This window comes from Anolis carolinensis, chromosome 3 (genome assembly GCF_035594765.1).
Source record: "Anolis carolinensis isolate JA03-04 chromosome 3, rAnoCar3.1.pri, whole genome shotgun sequence".
Classification (NCBI taxonomy): Eukaryota; Metazoa; Chordata; class Lepidosauria; order Squamata; family Dactyloidae; genus Anolis; species Anolis carolinensis.
Genome location: NC_085843.1, coordinates 7,858,731 through 7,883,498, shown reverse-complemented (window position 1 = coordinate 7,883,498; position 24,768 = coordinate 7,858,731). Strand labels below are relative to the sequence as shown.

The window sequence follows — 24,768 nt, the reverse complement described above, 5'->3', positions numbered from 1 at the left end:
AAATATCATGATATATTGAAAACATTGACTACAAAAATGTGTTGGATAATCCAGAACGTTGGATAAGCGAGTGTTGGATAAGTGAGACTCTACTGCAAATGTAATAATACCAATAATAATAGAGAAAAATAATAAAAGTACCACATATTCTCAGGTATAAGCTGAGCCAAATATAAGCCAACCAGGATCCTCACCCGAATATAAGCCGAGGGGGGCTTTTTCAGTCTTAAAAAAAGGGCTGAAAAACTAGGCTTATACTCGAGTATATACAGTGAATAAAGTGTTGTTATTATTATATTATTCCCTGTTTTGAACTTCAGCTCCCAGATTCCCCTCTTGCTTGCTGTCTTGGGAGATTCTGGGAGTTACAGTCCAATGCCAGGACCCTTTTGCATGCTAATGCACACACACCCATGTGCATTTTCTTTTCAATAAAAGGGGAGAGGCTTCCTCCAGACTGCATTGCGCCCTGATCTCACCTTGCCCAATGCAGCTCCTTTAATGCTGCGTCAACACTACAAAGGGCAGAGACTTTGCCCCTTTTGACTCTCTCCCCTTGGGAAGCGTCTTTGGCCTTGCGATTTTTCCAGCCACAGAACGCTCAAGATGAAGATCGCGTTCGCTCCCCGCTCTGTCCCGTTACAGAGACGGCTGCAGACGGCTTCTGTGGCTCAATGGGTCTTCAGCTTCCTTGCCTTAGGTAAAAAGAGAGAGATTTTTTTTAATTTTTCTAAGAATTGCCAACTGCCTGATAGTGACGGGTGGCAAGAAATGGGGAGGGATAGAAGACTTTATTGAAACAGGTCCTACAATGTCTTGGGCTCGGGCTGTGGCGCAGGCTGGAGAGCAGCTGCAATGAATCACTGCAATGAATCACTCTGACCAGGAGGTCATGAGTTCGAGGCCCGCTCGGAGCCTATGTTTGTCTTGTCTTTGTTCTATGTTAAAAGGCATTGAATGTTTGCCTATATGTGTAATTGATTCGCCCTGAGTCCCCTTCGGGGTGAGAAGGGCGGAATATAAATGCTGTAAATAAATAAATAAATAAATTTAATGGTAGGTGGCAAGGGATGGGTAACACCTGGCTTGAAAAAAGTCCATTTGAAAGGGATTTAGAAGTCTTATTAGTTAGACCATAAGTTGCACAAGAGTCAACAGTGTGATTGAGCAGCTAAAAAAAGCCAATGTGATTCTAAGCTGCATCAATAGGAGAATAGTATTGGGATCAATGAAAGGAATAATCCCACTCTCATCTGTGTTGGTTAGATCTCACCTGAAATATTGTGTCCAAGGCCTGGGCACCGCAAAGACATGAACAAATTAGAACGAATCCAGAGAAAGGTGACCAAAATAATCAAAGGTCTGGAAGCCAAGCTCTGTAAGGAGTATGTTTAGCTTGAAGAAAAGAAGGCTTAGAGAAGGGGACATGATAGTAATGTTAAATGTTTCAAAGGATGTCCCATGTAAGGAGCAGTTTAGGGAGCTGGGTATGTTTAGCTTGGAGAAAAGAAGGCGATAGTAATATTAAATTTTTCAAAGGCTGTCCCACTGAGGAGAACATGGTAAGAGACTAAGACACAATGGAGCCATAGATTATAATAATATTATGATGTAATACAATGTAATAATAATAATAATACACTATTATAATTGTATATTTATATTACATGCAATATTACTAATAATATTGCATTCTAGTCGTATAGTACAATATCATAATATATAATGCTTATGTAGTGCTTATATTGTGCTATACTAATAATATAATTTATTGTATGCATATATAACTTGTAAGCCACCCTGAGTCCCCTTCGGGGTGAGAAGGGCGGAATATAAATGTTTCAAATAAATAAATAGATTCAAATTTCAGGAAAAGAGACTCCATGTAAACATTAGAAAGACCAATGTGTTGTCGAAGGCTTTCATGGCCGGGATCACCGGGTTGTTGTATGTCTTTCGGGCTGTGTGGCCATGTTCCAGAAGTATTAGAAAGACCTTCCTGGTGTTTAGAGCTGTCCAACTGTGGGATATGCTATCTGGGAATCTGGTGGAGTCTCATTTTCTGGAGGTTTTTAAACTGAGGCTGGATGGCCATCTGCCAGGACTGCTTTAATTCTGTCCTTCCGAACCTTTTAGTCCAATTGCTAACTGGAGATGGGAGCACACCACCTTGTCTTTGTGTTTTGAGATCTGGTTGTGTTTTGAGATCTTCTGGGAGGTCCTTCTCTGTCTCCCAGGTGCATCTGTTGGGAATATAGGAGAAGGCCTTCTTCATGGTTGCTCCAGGCTCTGGAAATCCCTTCTCAGGGAGGTTAGACTGGCACCTTTCTTACTATCCCTTTGTAATTCTCTTTACTTATTAGTCAGTCTTTGAGGATCATATGAAAGGGACTTTTGTGTACTCTGCTTGGGTCAAGCCTGGATTCTCAGAAGCCAAGATGAATCAAGTGAGGTGTCATACTTTGGCCACATTGTGAGAAGACTTGACTCGCTGGAAAAGACAATAATGCCTGGTTAGATAGAGGAAATAGGAAAGAAAGGATACTGCATTCCAGATGGCTGGATTTCCATCAAGGAAGCCATGGCCTTGCACTTGTTGATACTATGGAGACTTGGGGTCTCTTCTTGAGGTTGTTGTCAACTGTCATTGAGTCATCTCAACTTTTTTCACTGTCACTCCTTTACTGCACATAGAAATTGGGAATACAATGGCATGGATCATCCTAATATTAATATTCAATGACATATCTTGATATGTTCTTCGGATTTCTTGTATGTGGTTTCCATTATGATCAACGGCCGCATTCCATTCCAAGCCAAGGAGTGGTTCAAGGTCTTCATTCTTTACTTCAAATTGTATTCTTAATTATCTACCATAAACCTGCCTTTGCACTTTCTTTCTTGTCTTTCTTCACTATTCATTTTTGCTATTTTCTGCTAGTAGTATGGTGCCATCTGGATATCGTAGATCAGAAGTCCTCAGAATTTTTTTTTTTAATCCTTTTATTTATGGTTATATCGATAGACTAAAAAAAAGAGGAACACATATGAACCATACAAAAACATGGAGAAACCAATAAAGAAAAAACAAAAAAAAACAAAAACTAAAACTAAAACAGGAAAGGACATACACTGCTACAGTTCCCCTATACCCCCCACCCTCTATAGCCTTCCAGCTCCCCTGCTCTGCGTTTAACTTCATAAAATTCTCTTTTATTTCATATCCCGTGCCGGTAATCTTATCCCCCTAGAGTGCCTCCTCTGTAACATAAAGACTCTTTATATATTCAAATTCCTTTTTTCCTTTAAGTATATACTTAATTTACTCCAGTCCGTTTTCATTCCTGCATGATTATCTTGAGAGATTATCTGCGTTAGAATGTCCATGCTCTGTATATCCAGCAATTTCAGTGTCCATTGCTCCAGTGATGGGACTTCCGATGTTTTCCAGGTCCTCGCTATCACCAATCTAGCTGCACTTATCATGTATATAAACAGTTTTTCATTGTTTAAGTCCGTAAAAAAATCTGTTAAACCTAATAAAAAGTATGCTGGTTTAAATACAAGCTTTCTTTGAAGTATAATTTCCATCTCTTTCTTAATTGATCTCCAAAAGCTTTTGATCTTCTTACACCCCCACCACATATGAAAGAAATCCCCCTTCATTTTCCTACATTTCCAGCATTCGTCTCCCATCTTTCCTTTGTTGAATTTTGCCAATTTAGCTGGTGTAATGTACCACCTGTAAAAATTTTTATACCAGCTTTCTTTTAACACTGTTGAGTATGTATATTTTATTCTCTTTTGCCAATATCTTTCCCATTCCTCTACCATTATGGTATGTCCACATTCCCTTGCCCATAAAATCATGTTTTCTTTGACGTAAACCTCTTCAGTTTCCCATATTAGCAATTGCTGATATAATACTTTAATTATTCTCGTCTCAAGTTTTAGGACCTTATCCCAAACTGTGTTACTTGTCTCAAATCCTATTAGATTATCTACTTTAAAGCATTCCCTGATCTGCCAGTAATTTAACCAGGTTATAGATGGCTCTATTTGTTTGATCTCCTCATAAGATTTAAGATTTGTTCCAGAATTATCTATCTTTAACAGTTGCTTATATGTTAGCCATCTTTCCCTGGGGATCTCTCTTTTGTGTTCTAATTCAAGTGGCGAGAGCCATAATGGGGTCTTCCTGAGGAGTCTAGGTTTATATTTCTCCCAAGTTAATAGTAAAGCTTTTCTAAGGTAGTGATTGCTAAAATTCCTTTCTTTAAAACCTTTCCTTCTCCAAAGGTAAGCATGCCATCCCTTATACAGATCCTGTCCTTCTAATGCCAAGAGCCTGGTTTTCTTCAGAGTGGCCCATTCCTTGACCCATTCCAGTGCCGCTGCGTCGTAGTACAGCTGGAGGTCGGGGACACCCAACCCCCCTCTCTGTATATCATCCTTCATATATTTAAATTTTATCCTTGCACGTTTCCTGCCCCAGATAAATTTGTTGATTTCTCTCTGCCATTCACTCAGTATTTTTTTATTTCTCAGGATAGGTAAATTCCGGAATAGGAAAAGCATTTCGGCCAAAACCTTCATTTTTATTATCGCGATCTTTCCTAAGAGAGAGGTCGGTAAGGTCTCCCAAGTCTTCAATTTCTTTTTCATTTCTCTCCATTTTTTATCATAGTTGTTTTTTTCTAGTTGGGCATTGCTTACTGTGAGCTCAATCCCAAGATATTTGATTTTTTTAACTACCTCAATCCCTGTTTTATTTTGTATTTCCTCCTTTTGTGTTTGTGAAGTATTCTTTGTCAAGATCTTAGTTTTTTCCCTATTTATCTTTATTCCAGCTATTTCCCCGAAACTTTCAAAAGCTTCCAACCAAAACATTATCTGACTTGAGGGGTCCTCGATTATACAAACAATATCATCTGCGTATGCTCGTATTTTATAACTATTATTTTTGGTTCTCAGTCCCTTCAGATCTTCATTTTTCCTGATTACATCCAGGAGAATTTCTGCAGTTAAGATGAATAAGAGAGGGGAGAGGGGACACCCCTGCCTTGTTCCTTTTTTTTACTTCTATGGTGTCTGATAATTGTCCATTTATTATGATTCTTGCACTTTGTTGTGAATAGATCTTTTTTATAGCATTCATGAAAAAAAACCCTATGTCCATTTCTGAAAGAATTTCGAGCATGCAAAACCAGTTTACACTGTCAAATGCCTTTTCGGCATCTAGAAATAAGAAAGCAACTTCTTTTTGTCTGTTTTTTTCATAATACTCGATAGAATTTAGAAGTATTCTAATATTTTCTTTTTGTTGTCTACCTGGCAGGAATCCACACTGGTCCTCGTGAATTCTTTCAGCCAAAACAGTTTTCAGTCTGTCTCCCAGAATGCTAGAAAAGATTTTATAATCAACGTTTGTCAGTGAAATTGGTCTATAATTTGAAACTTTCACATTATCAGTGTTTTTTGGGGGGATTAATACTATATTAGCCTTTTCCCATGTTTGTGGGACGTTACCCCCCTCTAAGATACTATTCATAACCCTTTGTAATGGGGAACATAAGATGTCATGGAATATTTTGTAATAAATAGATGTTAGCCCATCCGGCCCTGGGGCTTTATTGGAAGGTAGCCTTTGAATAGCTCTCTCTATTTCCTCTAATTCTATTTTTTTATTCAAACGTTCTCTTTGGCTTTCTGATATTTTCTTAATATTTTGTTTCCCTAGATATTGCGTGACTTTTTCCTTTGGGATGTTATCTTCTGTATATAATTTCCTATAGTAATTAACAAATTGATTTTCTATCTCCTTCCAGTCCAAGTATGTGTTATTATCCTCTTGAATTTTATCAATGTAGTGTTGTTGTTTCCTTTTATTTATCTTTCTCACTAACCATTTTCCTATCTTATTCGCATTTTCGAAATTTTGTTGCCTTATGTATATCATTTTCTTTCCTATTTCTTCCAGTTGTAAACTTTCTATTTGCCTTTTCACTACCTCCAAGTTGAAAGTTAACTCCTTATCTTTCGGGTTTATCTTAATCTTTTCTTCTAATACAGTAATCCTTTCTTCCAATTCCTTTTGTTTGTCTCTTTTGTCTCTATTCTTTCTTGAATTTTGTTGTATGAAATGTCCTCTAATGTACGCTTTACTTGCATCCCAAATAGAGGTTATATCAGTGTCTTCTTCTTTATTCAGTTGGAAGTATTCAGACAATGCCTCCCTATATCTTTTTTGATCCATCTGGATATCGTAGATCAGAAGTCCTCAGAATTTTTAAGTGGAGGGCCGATTCACAGTCCCTCAGACTGTTGTGGGGGCCGGACTATGATGAAATAATCCAAAATTAGGATTGTTGTTGTTTTGTGCCTTCAAGTCATTTCAGACTTAGTTCAACCCTAAGTCTAAAGTTTAGGACAGAGGCCAGGTCAATGACCTTGGAGGGCCGCATCCGGCCCATGGGCCTTAGTTTGGGGATCCCTAGTCTAGACGATCTCATAAGACCATAGGTAAGCAAAGATACCTCCAAAGACCATCTAGACCATAGGTAAGTAAAGAGACCTCCAAAGACCATCTAGATGGTCTCATAAGACCATAGGTAAGTAAAGAGACCTCCAAAAACCATCTAGATGGTCTCAAAAGACCATAGGTAAAGAAAGGGACCCTCAAAGGCCATCTAGATGATCTCATAAGGCCACTAGAAGACCATAGATAAGGGACCCTCAAAGACCATCTAAGATGGTTTCATAAGACCATAGGTAAAGAAAGGGTCCCCCAAAGACCATCTAGATGGTCTCATAAGACCATAGGTAAGCAAAGAGACCTCCAAAGACCATCTAGACGATCTCATAAGACCATAGGCAAGTAAAGAGACCTCCAAAGACCATCTAGATGGTCTCATAAGACCATGGGTAAGGAAAGGGACCCTCAAAGGCTATCTAGATGATCTCATAAGGCCACTAGAAAACCATAGATAAGGAAAGGGACCTTCAAAGACCATCTAGATGGTTTCATAAGACCATAGGTAAGGAAAGGGTCTCCCAAAGGCCATTTAGACTGTCTCATAGAACCATAGGTAAGGAAAGTCACCTCCAAAAGCCATCTAGATGGTCTCATAAGGCTGTAGCAACGAGTCCTTCAAAGACCATCTAGACGATCTCATAAGGCCATAAGTAAGCAAAGAGACCTCCAAAGACTTAGGTCAACCCTAAGTCTAAAGTTTAAGACAGGGGCCAGGTCAATGACCTTAGTTTAAGGACCCCTGTCGTAGATTGTTGATGTTCTTTCTTTCATTTTTCATGCTTCTTTCCTCCAAATCTAATCCTGTTTTATGTATGATAGACAGCATACAAGTTAAACAGATGGGGTGATCTGACCTTCTTGCCAATTGGAAATTATTCCAATCGCCCTGATTCATAAGGTCACCATAATCAAAGTAAACTTTGATGGCAATGAACAACAACAAGCCACTGTTGAGTTCTATATTTGGGGAAATGTGGGAAATGCACTTTCTTTACTTGCATGACAAACTACTTTATGAACCTGCTATTCATGGAGGGATACGTTCCTGAATTTAGCATGCAAACAAGAAAATAACAATAATGGTGAACTGTGTTGAAATGCATTACTTGATGTTGCCTTGAAGGTAAGAAAGCTAGAAACTCATTGCGAGGTATAATTGCTAGGAATTTCCAAGTTCCTCCAACGGGCTATTATGGTAACTTCTGGAGGAAATGTGTCATACAATCTCCTGGAAGACCTAGAAAATTTCTATTTTGTGTGTAAATGAAACCATAAGAAACAGTCCTGTGGGTACAGAGGAGGCATGAGCAAACCTCGGCTCTCCAGATGTTTTGGACTTGAACTCCCACAATTCCTGACAGCCTCAGTTCAAGTCCAAAACACTTGAAGGGCAAAAGTTTGCCCATGCCTGGTATAAAGTGTTGGATGAGTAATAAACTTATAAACAAAAGACACTCCCCCCCCCCATAAACGTCTAGCAGAGTAACTTATTAGCAGCACCAATAGTCTAAAGTCTTAAAAAGAACAAAAACACACAGAACAATGTTATCTCTTCCTTAGGAGGCTTTTCTTTATAGCAAAATAATGTGGTTGTGATATTTCCAAAAACAAGGTTTCCATAACATAAATAAAGTTCTTTATACATTCTTCTTTCCTTCCATGCTGGGCTTCTTTCTCATGTAGATAAACAGCTTCGCTCTCACAGAGCCTTCTCTCACATCGAATTTACACAGGAGCTTCACACAGTAGCTTTATAGAGGAACACTTTAACCTGGAGCTTCACACATTAGGTTTACACACAGCAGCCTTCACACTGGAGCTTCTTCTCACACCAGGCCTTCTCTCACAGTGAGGCCTACTTCATACTGAAGCCTACTCACACAATGGCCTTCTCGCACAGAGGCTGAGTAACACTGAGGCATTTTAACACTTCTCACTAGCTTTGGCCCACACTCTAACAGGCTTTGGCTTGGGCGACACTAGCTTATTTAACTCTTTCAGTGCTTGACTCACATTTTTGTAATTAAAAATACCTAGTTAATGTTTAACATTTCTAACATAGAGATCACAAGGCATGCATCTGGTACATAACTATGTGTTGTGACTCAGCCTCAGAGTGACTCTGATGAGGATTTTGGAATACAGGTTCAAGTTGAAGGGATTCAGGTTCAGGATACTCAGGATGAGTTTCAAGATGACTCTGATGGGAATTATGGGATCCAGGTGCAGGGTGTTCCTGCTGTGGAAGATGGGGAACAGGGAGGCTTTCCCATGGGAGGAAATGGTGTTGTTGATGCTGATGTTTCACAGGTGCAAGAAGCAGGAAGGGAGAGCAGCTCCCAGCCTGATAACACTAACAAGCAGTTTGGCCTTGACGATACAGCATCTCTGGACCGGGCCAGCCGCTTGGAATTTAGGGGGGTTCGCAGAAGTCTTAGAATAGCAAATAAGAGAGAAGTCAAAGGGCAAAGGAATGCCTTCATTTTTATGCTATTAAAACAGTCTGCTGAGAGAGGAATCTTTGTCAAAGCAATGTCTCTTTGAATCAAGAAACAAGTTCTGCTTTCCTGGGTTATCTTGTAGCCTTGATGTATTATCGCTCATTTATTTATTTATTTATTTATTTACATCATTTTTACCCCACTTTTCTCACTCGGAGGGACTCAGGGCAGCTTACAACAGTCGGCAAATTACATTGCCCAAAATACATTCAATAAAACAATGACATATTAATAAACACCACATCAATTAAAACTAATTAGACTCTATAAAACCAATCTATATATATATATATAAAAGAGTGATGGCATCAGGGCAGCGGACAAAACAACAAAACTACAGGCCCCCCAACCTCGAAATTTGACAACACAACCCATCATTCATGCCTCTAGGTTGATACAACAAAAAGAAAAGAAAAATAAAGTCCTAATTACAGGGAGAGGAATAATAGATTTTATCCAATTGCTGCTAGTTTGAAGGCTAAGCTCCACCCACTAGGTCTCCTAGCAACTCACTCAGCCCAGGGGACAGGCACAGTTAGGCCTCACTTAGGCCTCTTCCACAGATTATCAGATTTTAACTGGATTATATGGCAGTGTAGACTCAAGGCCCTTCCAAACAGCTATATAACCCATTTAGAATCTTATATTATCTGCTTTGAACTGGATTATCTTGACTCCACACTGCCATATAATCCACTTCAGTGTGCATACTAAACATAAAGACAACCATACAACAGACATTCAATACCACCACTACCTCAACAATTTCTCACCAACACCACCAGACAACGACACAGCAACGCATGGCTGGGCACAGCTAGTGAATTATAAAATTTAAAATGCATGTATAGTTAAATTCATCCACTAACACCTTCGTCTGCACCTTGATTCACGTCATATCAACCTCAGATGTTACTCCTTGAACGCTTGAGTACATAGCCATGTCTTCACTGCTTTCCTGAAACCTAGGAGAGTCAGAGCTTGTCGAACACTACTTTGTCATGTACTGAAAGGACTTCGTTTCTTGCCAAGTGTTTCTTTGGATTATTTCTTGCAGCCTTGTTTTGCAACTATCTTTTGGAACTGAACTTTTGACTTTTAAGAACTATCTTTTCCCCTATTTCCAATAAACTACAAAAGACTATAACCTATGTGCAGCCTGGTGTATTTTAGCAAGGTGAAGCTAACCTGAGGTGTGACACTATGAAAGAAGCTTCACCCCTGTCTGCTTTTGGATTGAGGATGGTCACAAAATATTGCACATGGAGGTGAATTCTGTGCCTGGCAGCCAGTAGCTGAGCAGATATTGGATCTGGGCCCAGACAGCTGGATGCCCAGAATATTATGCATCCTGATAGTAGAAGTATGTGTGAAGCTATGGCTCGACAGAGCAAAAGAAGCATTTTGGCTCATGCAGACAACTCAAGGGAGAAACCCGTTTGCAGTTGCCAAGGTGACGGCGTAACTCTTGGGAAAGGAAATCAGGGCTGTAGGAAGCTCAAGGCATGGCTGGCAAACATCTGAGCACAGTGTGCTTATTGGAGACAAAGGAATAGAGGAGAAAAGGGGGGAAACGCAAGCTGGAGATAGGAAGAGATTATCAGTGGCCTTTTGGCCCAAGGAATCTGATTCCAATAGTCTTCAGATGCCTCTGGGATGCTGCAAAACGCTGCAACCCTCGCACCCATCCCAGCTCTTTGGCTTCATAATATTGAGGGCATTGTATACTATTGTAATACAATTTTTGTTCCTGTGCTATAAATGACATTTCTTAATTGGTTCTATCATAAACACATGGAAAACATTTATTAAACTCCAAAAAACTTTGTTTTTGTGGTACATCTTGCAGCAAATGTTGCTATAGTTTTTCAATGAATATCTCACCCAGTCTCAGCCAATTCAGCATAGTTTGTGGAAAACACAAAAACTATGTTTCTAGAGTATAACAAAGTAAGTACAATGTATTTAAAGAGGAAATAACATTTTCGAACCAGGAACAGAACATTTTTCAGATTTTGTTATATGGTACGTATTATTATTATTTCTCTGAATATGGAGGTTCTGCTTAAGCATTACAGTCAATAACCAACAATGGATCTCCTTTCAGTCCTGGTGTCTCTTCTGATGCATGTAATGTGGCTACAAAGGCATCACCAAACATAGAGAAGGGAAGAAATCATATTTGCATTTTGAAATAATTACCACAATTAAGTAATAAAGCGTCTTGCCAGATAGGCAGAAACTATGCTTGAGATACAGTACAGCTCCCATATCTGCAGAGATTATGACTCCTGAGCTTACTGTAGGAACAGGAAACTGTATAAGAGTGAACCCAATCGAACCATTACTATAAAGTCACCCTAGAAAATTCCTGAAGAGGTATTTTTATTTGAAACCTATTAAAATACCACAATATTTTTATACACAATACAGCACTCCTTTAAATTCCCGTTCTTTAAAAAGATTATATTTAGAAAGTGTGCAGGAATAAAAAGGTAAGGATAGCAAAGAGGGTTATTCTGGCTTCCTTTGGAAGGGAGTTCCAGAGTTGAGGAGCAGCCACCAAGAAGAGCCTTGTGTTCTCACCTTCAAAGGTGGTGGGACTGAGAAAAGGGTCTCTCCTGAGAACATCAGGGTTCGGAAAGGCTCACATGGGGAAATATAGTCTACCAGTAATTTCCAAACTCTAGCTCTCCATGGGTTTTGGTCTTTAGCTACCAGAAGCTAACATCTGCCTTGGCCAGTGATCAAGAACTCTGGGAGCTAAAGTCCCAAGGAACTGGAAGATAAGAGTTTGGGAACACAGTGCTCTACCACATCAGCTAGATCTGTCCAAGGTACTGAATCTATTTTGGCTACAAGATTCAACACTGTGAATGATTTTGGCTGGAACTGAAATGCATCATACGGGTCTAAGTCGCTCAGAGCACTCTGGTGGAGAGCGATTAATTAAGAAATAAAGTGAAGTGAAGTGAAGTCTACATTGGCCCAATAATGCACTCAAGCTGTATTGTATATCAGTACAGGCAGTCCCCATGTTACCAACAAGATAGGTTCTGTAGGTCTGTTCTTAAGTTGAATTTACATGTAAGTCTTAACAGGCATATTTTTAAAGTTTAACTCCAGGAATATCTGTCTGTCTGTCTGTCTGTCTGTCTGTCTGTCTGTCTGTCTGTCTGTCTATCTATCTATCTATCTATCTATCTATCTATCTATCTATCTATCTACGAGGGCTATCCAGAAATTAGATTACATTTTGGAATTAAAAATGAACAAAGTATAGGAGAAAACATTTACCATATGCAGTTGAAAGCCACACCCAAATACCACATCTCACGTAGTCGCCATTCAAATCTAGGCACTTAACATAGCAATGAATGAGCTTGGCAACTCCTTCCCCACAAAACTCTGCCGCTTGCATCCTCAACCAGCTGGTCACCCCTACCCGCAGCTGCGCATCATCGCCAAAACGCTGCGTTGCCAGCCACCACCCCCCTTTTATTGTTGGAAACAAGTGGTTGAGGACGCAAGTGGCAGAGTTTTGTGAGGAAGGAGTTGCAAAGCTCATCTTTTCCCTATTTTCTAATAAACTACAAAAGACTACGTTCTGTGTACAGCATGGTGTCTTTAGAAAGGGGAAGCTAACCTGAGGTGCAACAACATCTTCCACCTTGTCAATATCGTTCTTGAATTGTTATACTCAGAACTGGGCATAGTATTCCAGGTGTGCTCATTGACAGGTGTGCCCAATCATTCCTTGCCGTAAGAGCTTATGCTTATGGCAATTGAGCGTTTCTGGATTTGTAGTCCACAGAACTGACATTGCTTGTGCCTTCTTTTTGTGCTCAAGATGCAGGTTTGCCAGTCTGCCTTGTGGCTCAAAGGATCCCTCTGTTTGCCTGGCAGCCAGGGCTTCTGTGCCAACCATTCTGCCCATTAGCAGATGGGCTCCGTGGCGGCTGCTGTGTGTTGTTGCCATGGCTATGGAGATGAAGCCTAGGCCTCGGAGGCTGCCCAGATGAACAGTGCGAAGGAAGAGAATGGAAGAGCTGATTCATTCTCACAGTAGGCAATTGCTTAGCCCTCTTAGCACGCAAAGGTCTGGCAGCTGGCCTCAGACAAGCTTGTGATGTCAGGACTCCAGAGACTTTTTTTTCTAGTTTCTTTCTGGGAAAAGCTGGCATTTTTCAGCAAGCTGCTAATGAAAGAGAGGTGACAGTTTGCACCAAAATGAGCATTGAGCATCCCTTTTGTCCAAACAGACAAAAGGACCTTGTATGCAGAAAGCTGGGGGTCACGTTGGCATAAGAAGCAGCCACACATTTTTAAAATTAATTTGTATTAAGTTTTCACAATACATTAATGAAATGATCTCATATAAAAATAACCCCATACTATTCCCCAGGTATTTTAAAACATCTTCAGCTCTCATTCTCCCAGGCTTTCACATGAGAAAGACATTTTAGTTACTTTACTGCCATAACAAAGCCTATAACTCAGCCTAACAAGATAAGCCTCCATTCTTAACTAATGAGATTTTGCCTGTACCAGGCTACTACCAAGCCATTATTTGCTGTTAAGCTCAACATCTCTATTACACATAAAAGCATTAAAGTATCTACTTCCAGTGGGACAATGAATCTAGGAACAGAAAGATGGAGTAGTCATGGGGATCCCTCTCAGCCCGATCATAGTAAATTTCTACATGGAACATTTTGAGAAACAAGCAACAAAAAGGCCGTCTACGTGATTCAGATATATGGTTGACACCTTCACCATTTGGAGCCATGGAGAAGAACTCAACAGGTTCCTGAACCACCTCAAGAGCATCCACCCAAACATTTAATTCACTATGGAAAAAAATGAAGGAAAACTGCCATTTCTAGATATCCTAGTCATCTACAAACTCAATCAGCAATTGGGTCACACAGTTTACAGAAAACCTGCACACACGGATAGATACCTTCATAAAAACTCAAGGCCAAGAAGAAGCCGTGAGAGTAAAGACAAAGATCCACCCAAAGGAAAAGTGTTCTTATCATACATTGACTTATCATACATGACTGCATAGGGAAGCTGAGGAAGAAACACAACCTACAAACAGACTCATTAAGAAAATGCTATGTTCAGCCAAAGACAAAAGCGATCCTCTCACCTTTGCAGGAGTCTACCGTACACCATGCAGCTGTGGACAAGTCTACAGAAGGACCACCAAATATAGCAGCATTGCCCAAACACAAATCAAGGAACATGAAAAGCACTGCAGACTAAGTCAACCAGAGAAGGTCAGCCATAGCAGAGCACTGGATGAACCAACCTGGACACAGCATATTATTTGTGATAACACCTACCAACAAAGGATTCCCACAGGCAGGAAGCAGCCAGACTATTCCCTGCTAATCAAGCTGGCCAATGGCAACATTCACACTTGGCTCAAGCAGATAAAAGTTCTTTCTCCCATCTTGGACATTTTAAACCTCACTGGTGGCACAGTGTGTTAAAGCACTGAGCATCTGAACTTGCGGACCAAAAGGTGCCAGGTTCAAATCCCGGGAACGGAATGAGCGCCCGCTGTTAGCCCCAGCTCCTGCCAACCTAGCAGTTCAAAAACATGCCAAATGTGAGTAGATCAATAGGTACCGCTCCGGCGGGAAGGTAACGGCGCGCCATGCAGTCATGCCTATGGCCACATGACCTTGGAGGTGTCTATGGACAATGCCGGTTCTTCAGCTTAGAAAGGGAGATGAGCACCAACCCCCAGAGTCGGTCACGACTGGACTTTACGTCAGGGGAAAACCTTTACCTTTACCTTAAACCTCACTTGCCTAGTTTCCAACAGACCTCACAACCTCTTAGGATGCCTGCCAATGTCAGGAAAGAATGCTTCTGTAACATAGTCATACAGCCCGGAAAATTCACAACAACCCTATGTGATATCTCATTTATGATCAATAAACCATATAAGTAGATAGCTGATACATTTTGGTAATTGTAATGTGTTATACAGAATGTAATGTGGATATACACAGTACACCTGTTGTTGTTGTTGTTGTTGTTGTTGTTGTTGTTGTTGTTGTCGTTATTATTATTATTATTATTATTATTATTATTATTATTATTATTATTATTTATCCAAGGTATTATAGTCCTAAGAGAGCATGAGACAATCCTGATAGATTTCTCCTTTCAGATTTGGGCTAAAACCCAGAGCAGATTCTCCATCCCAGTATATAGAAGCTGCCATCTGCCATTGAGGGAATGATGTGAGATTTAATCTCTGCCTTGATTAATCATCAGTCAATTCGACCGAGAACAAGGTCATGCTATCAGCTAATAAGATGCACTTTGGGTTTTCACCAGTCATAAAACAACGCAGCCGAAGGAACTGGCATTGAATCAATGCTTGAAATGTTACTCATCCACAATTATAATGTTTTTGTGTGCTTCGGATAGCTTTGTCATCCATGTCTACAAGGGGTGCATCTGCACTGTAGAACTAATGCAGTTTGACACCACTTGAATTGCCATGGCTCAGTGCTGTGGAATAATGGAAGCTGTAGTTTTAACAGGTCTTTAGCCTTCCCTGCCAAAGAGTTCTGGTGCCTCAAACTACAAATCTCAAGATTCCATAGCCAAGTGGTTCATTAACTCTGAAGTAACATCCTCTTTGCAAGTTGGATGCTGGATTTACCTTCAGATCTCTCAGGTGCATCTATTCTACAGTATAGAATGAATATAGTTATCTTGGTCCTCGAACTCAACTGTTGGTCAGCTTCCTGAAAATGCTGACCATAGTCACACTGAAGTTGCTAGAGATTCCTAGAGACCCCATATTAATAAAATCAATAATTAAATTCGCAACACTGGAACCTGAAAATGAGCAGTGCCTACTGTATGTACTCTGTTTCCCCAAAAATAAGACATCCCCGGAAAATAAGACCTAGTAGAAGTTTTGCTGAATTGCTAAATATAAGGCTTCCCCCGAAAGTAAGACCTAGCAAAGTTTTTGTTTGGAAGCATGCCCAGCGCCTGACAAACAGAACACCAGAGCATGCAGGATCGGTAAATGTACATACCAGTTGTACATGGAAATAATGGTAGTAACAAGAAATTCTTGATAGGATTCACAGTTTGTCTGGTTATGCTGGTTTGTGATGACTACTGTACAGCATATAATAAATGTTCATTTTTTTAGTTCAACAATAAATGCGAATTCTTCTTCATGGAAAAATAAGACATCCCCTGAAAATAAGACCTAGTGCATCTTTGGGAGCAAAAATTAATATAAGACACTGTCTTATTTTCGGGGAAACACAGTATATAATGAGATATCTTGAGGATGGGACTCAACTCAAACACAGCATTCATTTATGCCTCATTTACACCTTCATATAACTTTACTGCAGGCATGGGCAAACTCTGGCCCTCCAGATGTTATGTGGGAGTTGACGTCCAAAACATCTGGATGGCTGAAACTATCCCATGCCTGCTTTAAGGTAATTGTATACAATCTTTTGTAATATATTTGAGGAACAGAGTTCAGGACTTTGGACAGTTCCTTTGCTCTTGCTGAGAACTTCCAGAGCGCTCTGCCTCACCCAATGCCAGGGTTTTGTAGGAAGATGCAATGACACAAGTGGCATCAAACTTTATAAGCAGATTCGTTCTCATACACCTTATATCAAGGGCATGGCATTTTCTGAAAGACTGTCGTTCCCTCAACAGCTCCGTTGTGCATTGTGATCTTCATTGGCCTGGTCTTCACCCGCTTCTGGTTGATCAGTGTGCTTTACGGAGCATGGTGGGCCTACGATTGGGACAGTCCGCGCAACGGTGGCAGGAAGATCAATATGATTCGAAACTTGGTTGTCTGGAGATATATGAAGGACTACTTCCCCATCACGGTAAGCGAAGCATCACCAAATCAATGTCTATGACCCTACATCAGGGTGGCATAGCCTACATCTAAATTTGTGTTGTGAAACTCAAGGTTGGGTGGCAACATTTGTCATCCAATGCCCAGCTGGATGCATGACTTATTACACATTTCATGACAGCCAACTGAATGTGTTGTATCTCGGACAAAAATATCCCGCTTCTTATATATGGGTTGATGTGTGTCTTTAAGCCATTTCTGTTGTGGTCTGGTCAGCTTCTGAGTGTCCAGAAGATGAGGCTGGGGATGCTGTGAGAGTTTCAGAGGGCCCAGAAGGAAGTGTTTTGGACTCTTCCAGCAGCAATGTTTTGGTTTCAACTGGTCGTTCCCAGAGAATGGTGAAGACTATTCCTAGGTGAACCTACCTGAAGTGTTGTCCGAGGAAATTGGTGAAAACAAGTGTTTGTCGAGGTCAGAGAGATTAGACCTACGCCAACAGGATTGACAATTAAAGACACTTCTCCTGCCAGCTCAGAGATAAGGAAACCAGGTGCAAATGAAGTGATCTCATGGGAGGGATTTGGGGGTTTTAAACATGGTTCATGTTGATACAATCATTGTGAGAGCTGTTGGGAATCATCCTGGACTACTCAAGTCTAGATGTAGTTAGGTAGATGATAGAGTTAGATTGAGGGAATCCTTTCCCTGTTTCCAAAGCATGACTAGGCAGGCTTTACTGTGTTTCACTCTATCCTGTGTACGTCACATCCCTTACTTTGAAGTTAGCAAAAATGTAAATCTTTAGGGACACTAACTTCCCATTGGTCAGAATGTCTTTTATGGCCCCAATAAACTGGACCATGAGGTTGGAACTATTTCGGTTCTCTCTTCTCCCTTTGTTCTTCTAGCTAACAAGAAGCATCTTGCCATCTCTCCTGGCAAGATGTAACTATTTAGATGTTTGTTATTTTTCCTTTCTTATTTTTCCTTAGAAACCAGTCTAGAGTAACTAGACAGCTCCCAAGCCTTTCTATCTACAATGGAGTTCTTTTTACCTGAATAAATACTTTTTGAACTTTTACTGAGACTCTGCAGTCCATTGCAATCCTAAATAGACAAAGGCTTCTCTTGCTCACCCCGTGTAAGTAACTGCTGCATTTGAAAACTTTGCTTTTGCTACTCTGCTGATTTTGGTGGAATCTCCCCCAGAGAGGGTTAAATTGAGTCTAACCGCTCAGAGATTACCACAACAAGAGCAACACTGTGTTCACGTATAGACCTCTTGGGAAGAGCCGTGGAATTCATGTAATCAAGTGTCAAGCTGTTTCTGTGCTCTGGTTTTGCGAGGTATGGTTTTATCTGTCTGGTATTCATGTACCTTGCCTTAGAATGGCATAGTTTTGTCTGCCTTGGATCCATGTGCCCCGTTCTTGCATATTTTGCTGGTTTGTCTTAGATACTTTTTCTGAAGAGATTTTTGGGGACTCTTGACTCTTATGGACATAACCCAGTGAACTTTCATTCCTTTTTAATATTTGCTTGCTTTTCATATATTCAGCTTTTATTATACTCTGTTTTTAATAAACCTTTACATTGGATTATCTGCACAGTGTGTGGTTTGTGGTGAAAAGAGGCTTCAGGGCTCCAGTGCAACAATTTCCAACTTAAGGCAAACTTATGACTTTTCTAGGGCTGAGAGCATATAACTCACCCAGAATCACTGAGTGGATTTTCATTTCTTAGTAAAGAGTGAAAATCTGGTCTCCAGAATTATAGTCCATCCATTGTGGCTTTTTAAAGTAAAGGTAAAGGTTTCCCCTGACATTAAGTCCAGTCGTGTCTGACTCTGGGGGTTAGTACTCATCTCCGTTTCTAAGCCGAAGAGCTGCCGTTGTCCATAGACACCTCCAAGGTCATGTGGCTGGCATAACTCCATGGAATGCTGTTACTTTCCTGCCGGAGCGGTACCTATTGATCTACTCACATTTGCATGTTTTCAAACTGCTAGGTTGGCAGAAGCTGGAGCTAACAGCGGGCACTCACTCTGCTCCCTGGATTTGAACCTGGGACCTTTCAGTTTGCAAGTTCAGCAGCTCAGCGCTTTAACACACTTTGCCACCTAAGGCTTTTTACACATGCATAAGATGGGATTCCAGCCACACTGTTGGAAGAAACCAATGGGTTGACCTAATCCAATCTTCTGCAAATTCACTAATCTCAAGTTAAAGCATCCAATCTCTGTTTGAAAACCTCCAATGAATGAGTGTCTGCCACAGTTGTGAGCAACCATTGTGGGCTTCAAGGCCACATTTTGGTCCAAGGACCTCTTGGAGGTGAGGCATCCACCATGATTGTGCTTTTCCTGCATGGCAGGGTTTTGGACTTAATGGCCCACGTAGTCTCTTCCAACTCTGATTCTATGATCCTCTCCTCAACAGCTTCGCTCAGGTCTTGCAGACTCAAAGCATCTGTGGTTTCCTTAAGTCTCTCTATCTGGAATGTTTCCCTCTTTTCCCTATGGATTTCTACCTTTTCAAACATCAGTCTTTCCTATTGAGTCATGCCTTGTCATGTAATCGTCAAAGGAGAGCAGTTTTTGGAATACAGTTTGGAACGGCATTATACAGTCAGTGTAGCACCATATATTACAGCGTACCTGCACTGAACTGCATTGTAATGATCACATTGACCATATAATGTTGTTCCAAACTGCATGACGTATATGGCAATTTAGCCTCAGCCTTCGTTGACCAACTGTTTTATCCTTTCTTTTAGTTCCAAAATGGATTCTAGAGCCCTGCTGTGCTCCATCACACCAGCAGATGGCACTTTCCAACTACAGTAGAGTCTCACTTATCCAAGCTAAACGGGCCAGCAAAATGTTGGATAAGTGAATATCTTGGATAATAAGGAGGGATTAAGGAAAAGCCTATTAAACATCAAATTAGATTATGATTTTACAAATTAAGCACCAAAACAAATTTGACAGAAAAAGTAGTTCAATTCGCAGTAATGCTATGTAGTAATTACTGTATTTACGAATTTAGCACCAAAATATCACAATGTATTGCAAACATTGAGTACAAAAATGTGTTGGATAAGCCAAAATGTTGGATAAGCGAGTGTTGGATAAGTGAGACTCTACTGTACCAAGAAATTATATGCCATCCTGTCATGTCAACTATATCCTTTTTCAATGATATCCAAATCCATAAAATAGCGAGCCTTTATTGGACCAGCCAAAAATTCACAAAATACGCCATGTAAGCTTTGGAAGCTCCACCGAATTCATCAGGTGAAGCCAGAAGGACTGGCTCTATATAAATGCCTTTCACCACAGCCATATAACCCAGAATATCAAGGCAGAAAATCCTACAATATCTGCTTTGAACTGGGTTATCTGAGTCCACACTGCCAAACATTCCAATTCAAAGCAGATAATATGGGATTTTATTCAGCTGTGTGGAAAGGGTCTAAGTCAACTCCAAATGTTTCTTTGAAAATCAAACTAGAGTTGTATAGAAATCAGCTTAGCAGTCTGATTGAGGCTTGTGTTTTCTGAAAGAGGGAAGAAGCCATTACAAGGGTATATCTCCAGGGAACAGGGTGGGATGAAGGAATCTTCCCCTAAAATAGGAATTCTGCCTCTCAAGTGCAGGTTTCCTCCAATTCACAAATTTGTGGCATTGCAGAGAATGATTCATGGAACATCTTTCAGATGCAGAACTTTTGGAATCATAGAATCTTAGAGTTGAAATTGACCTCAAGGGCCATCCAGTCCAACCCCCTGCAAGAAGCAGGAAAATCTCATTCAAAGCACCCCCGACAGATGGCCATCCATGCTCAGCTTAAAAGCTTCCAAAGGAGGAACCTCCACCACAGTCCGGGGCAGAGAGTTCCTCTGCTGAACAGCCCTCACAGTGAAGAAGTTCTTCCTGATGTTCAGGTGGAATCTCCTTTCCTGTAGTTTGAAGCTGCTGTTCCTAGTCTGCAGGGCAGCAGAAAACAAGCTTGCTCCCTCCTCCCTATGACTTCCCCTCACATATTTATACATGGCCCTCATCATGTCTCCTCTCAGCCTTCTCTTCTGCAGGCTAAACATGCCAAGCTCTTTAAGCCGCTCCTCATAGGGCTTGTTCTCCAGACCCTTGATCCTTTGAGTCGCCCTCCTCTGGACACTTTCCAGCTTGTCAACATCTCCCTTCAACTGCGGTGCCCAGAACTGGACACAGTGTGATTCCAGGTGTGGTCTATTTGTTGTGTTTGCATTCCCTTTTGGAAATTGTATTTCCAAATGCTCAACTGATGTTGTTAGTAACTGCAATGGTAGATATTTTGGGCCCTGATGGAAAATTTCATTGGGGAGCAGAATGGTTAGGAAATGCTCTCATTCCCCCATCAATACATCCCATTCCCAGCCTACTAAATCTTGCCACTATGGTAAAATTAATTTAACTCAGTGCTTTTCATGTCTATAGCTGTAATCCTGCTCTTAATTGTACTCTGACCTTCAATGTTTCCAAAACTATCAGGGTAGTGGTTCTGAACCTGTGGGTCCACACATGTTTTGGCCTTCAACTCCTAGAAATCCTAACAGCTGGTAAACTGGCTGGGATTTCTGGGAGTTGTTGGCCAGAACACCAGGGGACCCACAGGTTGAGAACCACTATATTAGGAAGATAAGATTTAGGACCTGACATTCACTCATTCACTTTGAATCATAGAATAATAGTTGGAAGAGACCCCATGGGCCATCTAGTCCAACCCCCTGCCATGCAGGAAAAGCACAACCAAAGTATCCCTGACAGATGGTCATCCAACCTCTGTTTAAAAGTTTCCAAGGAAGGAGCTTCCACCACACTCCAAGGCAGAGAGTTCCACTTTTGAACAGCTCATACGGTCAGGAAGTTCTTCCTAATATTCAGATGGAATCCTCTTTCCTGGAACTTGAACCCATTGCTCCGAGTCCTAGTTTCCAGGGCAGCAGAAAACAAGCCCGCTCCCTCTTCCTTATGACACCCTTTCACATATTTATATACGGCTATCACGTCTCCTCTCAACCTTCTTTTCTGTAGCTCCTTAGAAATCTGTACTAAAATTTGGAGAGCATTCATTGTTCTGCTAACATACCAGCTACTAGATGCCACTGGTTTGTTTACATACTGAATGATTAAAACATCTTCCAGACTTCCATGGCTTCATGCTTACCACTTAGGTGTTTACCAGAGAGACAAGAAATGCAGCTATTAATGTTCGTAATTTGCATATGATGTAAAATGGGCTTCTGGGATGTGGAAAACTGGAATATGGCAACCCTGTAAGTGTTGGGAATGGATGAGATGTTAAGCTCTAATCACCCTCTTTATGAGGTAAATTCCCATTAAAATAGCAGAGTAAAAATTGCAGCAGCGTGAGACTTACGCGGTGTGAGTTTTGGAAGGCCTTGTGTCATCAGGAAGGCAAAGAGATGCAAAGTTAGCTTTAAAGTTTAAAAGCATTTATTGAGGTAAAAAGAAATCCATTGATGGATAGAAAAGGTTTGGAGCTAACTATCTAATCTATCCTGTTCTAATACACATAGACAGATTAAAATAACAAAGCTCTAGGTAGCTACATCTTGACTAATAGAGGTGTGTCCTCTCTGGAACAAAGCAGGAAGCTGGAATGGTGACCAAACCTCATGGGTCGCTTCTTCTCTAGGGCCATAAACATTCCAAAGGCCAAATTGGGGAAGTTATGTCAAAGTCCTAGGAGAGATCACATTTCTAGAAACATCAAAGGGCGGGCTGACCTAAATAGGATGGGAAGCAGGAAACAATGGTGAAGCCTATCTAGGCATGCTTTGGAAACGGGGAAAGGATTCCCTCAATCTAACTCTATCATCTATCTGACTACATTTAGACTTGAGTAGTCCAGGGTGATTCCCAACAATAAGGAGAGGCAGAGGAAACTTTCCTCTAGTAAAGCCCTGTTCGCTGCCTATTCTCTTGGACTCATTGTGGGAGGAAAACTGGGAGGAAAAGAGTTTCAACAAGACACTTTTTGAATTCTGCATGGTGCTGGAAAGAACTGGAGAAATGTGGGAGGGAGTCGCTTTTATTGCCTTGTTTTTGGTGATCGGTTTCCCTATTGTTGGCAAGGCACAAGTCTCTGAATGCATATTCTAAACACTGTTAAATGCATGGCTATTTCAGGTGCTAGCTGTTTCCTTCTCATCCCCGTTCGTATCTGAACATACAGTCAGGTTTTCTTAAACCAAACGGGATTAAGTACTCCTCCCAAGAGATTAAGTGGCCCTTCTAATCCTCTCCTAATGACTCTGTAGCATCTCAGGATAAGGAGGTAAAGATTGCTGTCCTTCCCTCTGACTGCTGTTCATCTGGGAAGGGACTCTAAATGACAGAGAGAAACAGAGGGAAAGAAGAACGTGTGGCAGGGAAAGTAGGGTTGACCTTTGCTGCTCTCAGGAGGAAGGGAAGGAAGCAATTGACTTCAAGTATGTGTGAAAAAGACCTTGGAGTCCTCGTGGACAACAAGTTAAACATGAGCAAACAATGTCATGCAACGGCAAAAAGCCAATGGGATTTTGGCCTGCATCAATAGGAGTCTAGTGCCTAGATCAGTGATGGCCAACCTATGACACGTGTGTCAGCACTGACACGCCTAGCCATTTTTGCTGACACGCTGTCGTATGCAGATTGATTGGATGACTAAGTCTTTTGTGGCCAAATTTGATGCGATTTGGTCCAGTGGTTTTGTTGTTTAGTCCATGGGAATTATGCACATTACATATATATATATATATATATATATATATATATATATATATAATATCATTCTATTATTATTGTAATATATTATCATATTATTACTATTATATTATTATTCATTATTCATGACTACATTGAAACTAGAATAGGGAGAAATCAGCATGGAAACTGCAAGAGGTACCATAGATTGTTGTACATGGAAATAATGGTAGTAAATAGTTTTTGATTTATTAAATACAGTTATATATTACAATTATATTTTTGTTATTTAAACTATACATATTGCGAAATTATGGTTTGTTTCTCGAAGTGACACACCACCCAAGTCATGCTAGGTTTTTTTGGTGAATTTTGACACACCAAGCGCAAAAGTTTGCCCATCATTGGCCTAGATCCAAGGAAGTCATGCTCCTCCTCTATTCTGCCTTGGTCAGACCACAACTGGAATCACATTGTGTCCAAATCTGAGCACCACAATTGAAGGGAGATGTTGACTCTAAGCTGGAATGTGTCCAGAGGAGGGCGACTAAAATGACCAAGGGTCTGGAGAACAAGCCCTATGAGGAGCGGCTGAAAGAGCTGGGCATGTTTAGCCTGCAGAAGAGAAGGCTGAGAGGAGACATGATGAGGGTCATGAATCAAGATGTGAGGGGAAGGAAGTCATAGGGAGGAGGGAGCAAGGTTGTTTGCTGCTGCCCTGCAGACTAGGACTCGGAACAATGGCTTCAAATTGCAGGAAAGGAGATTCCACCTGAACACGAGGAAGAACTTCCTGACTGTGAGAGCTGTTCAGCAGTGGAACTCTCTGCCCCTGACAGTGGTGGAGGCTCCTTCTTTGGAGGCTTTAAGCAGAGGCTGGCCATCTGTCGGGGGTGCTTTAAATGTGGTTTTCCTGCTTCTTGGCAGGGTGTTGGACTGGATGGTCCACGAGGTCTCTTCCAACTCTAGGATTCTATCATTCTATGATTCTACAAGTCCCAGCAAGGTGAGGAATGTTGACAGATGTCAACATGCTTCCGCATCTTGCATTAGGTCCCAATTAATAGCACCAATTAATTGATAGCCCCAATTAAATCACCAGCCTCA

General features: G+C 40.9%; 1 protein-coding gene across 1 annotated transcript in view; it reads left to right on the top strand.

The window, feature by feature from the left end:
- The first annotated feature begins 338 nt into the window (after window positions 1-338).
- The window catches only part of mogat2 (monoacylglycerol O-acyltransferase 2), a 49,998-nt gene continuing 25,568 nt past the window's right edge, over window positions 339-24,768 (top strand). Inside the window, exons 1-2 of the mRNA XM_062974478.1 lie at window positions 339-700; window positions 16,762-16,940. Coding sequence (XP_062830548.1) covers window positions 607-700; window positions 16,762-16,940 — 273 coding nt within the window. The 5' untranslated portion in view covers window positions 339-606. The remainder of the gene's footprint in view (window positions 701-16,761; window positions 16,941-24,768) is intronic.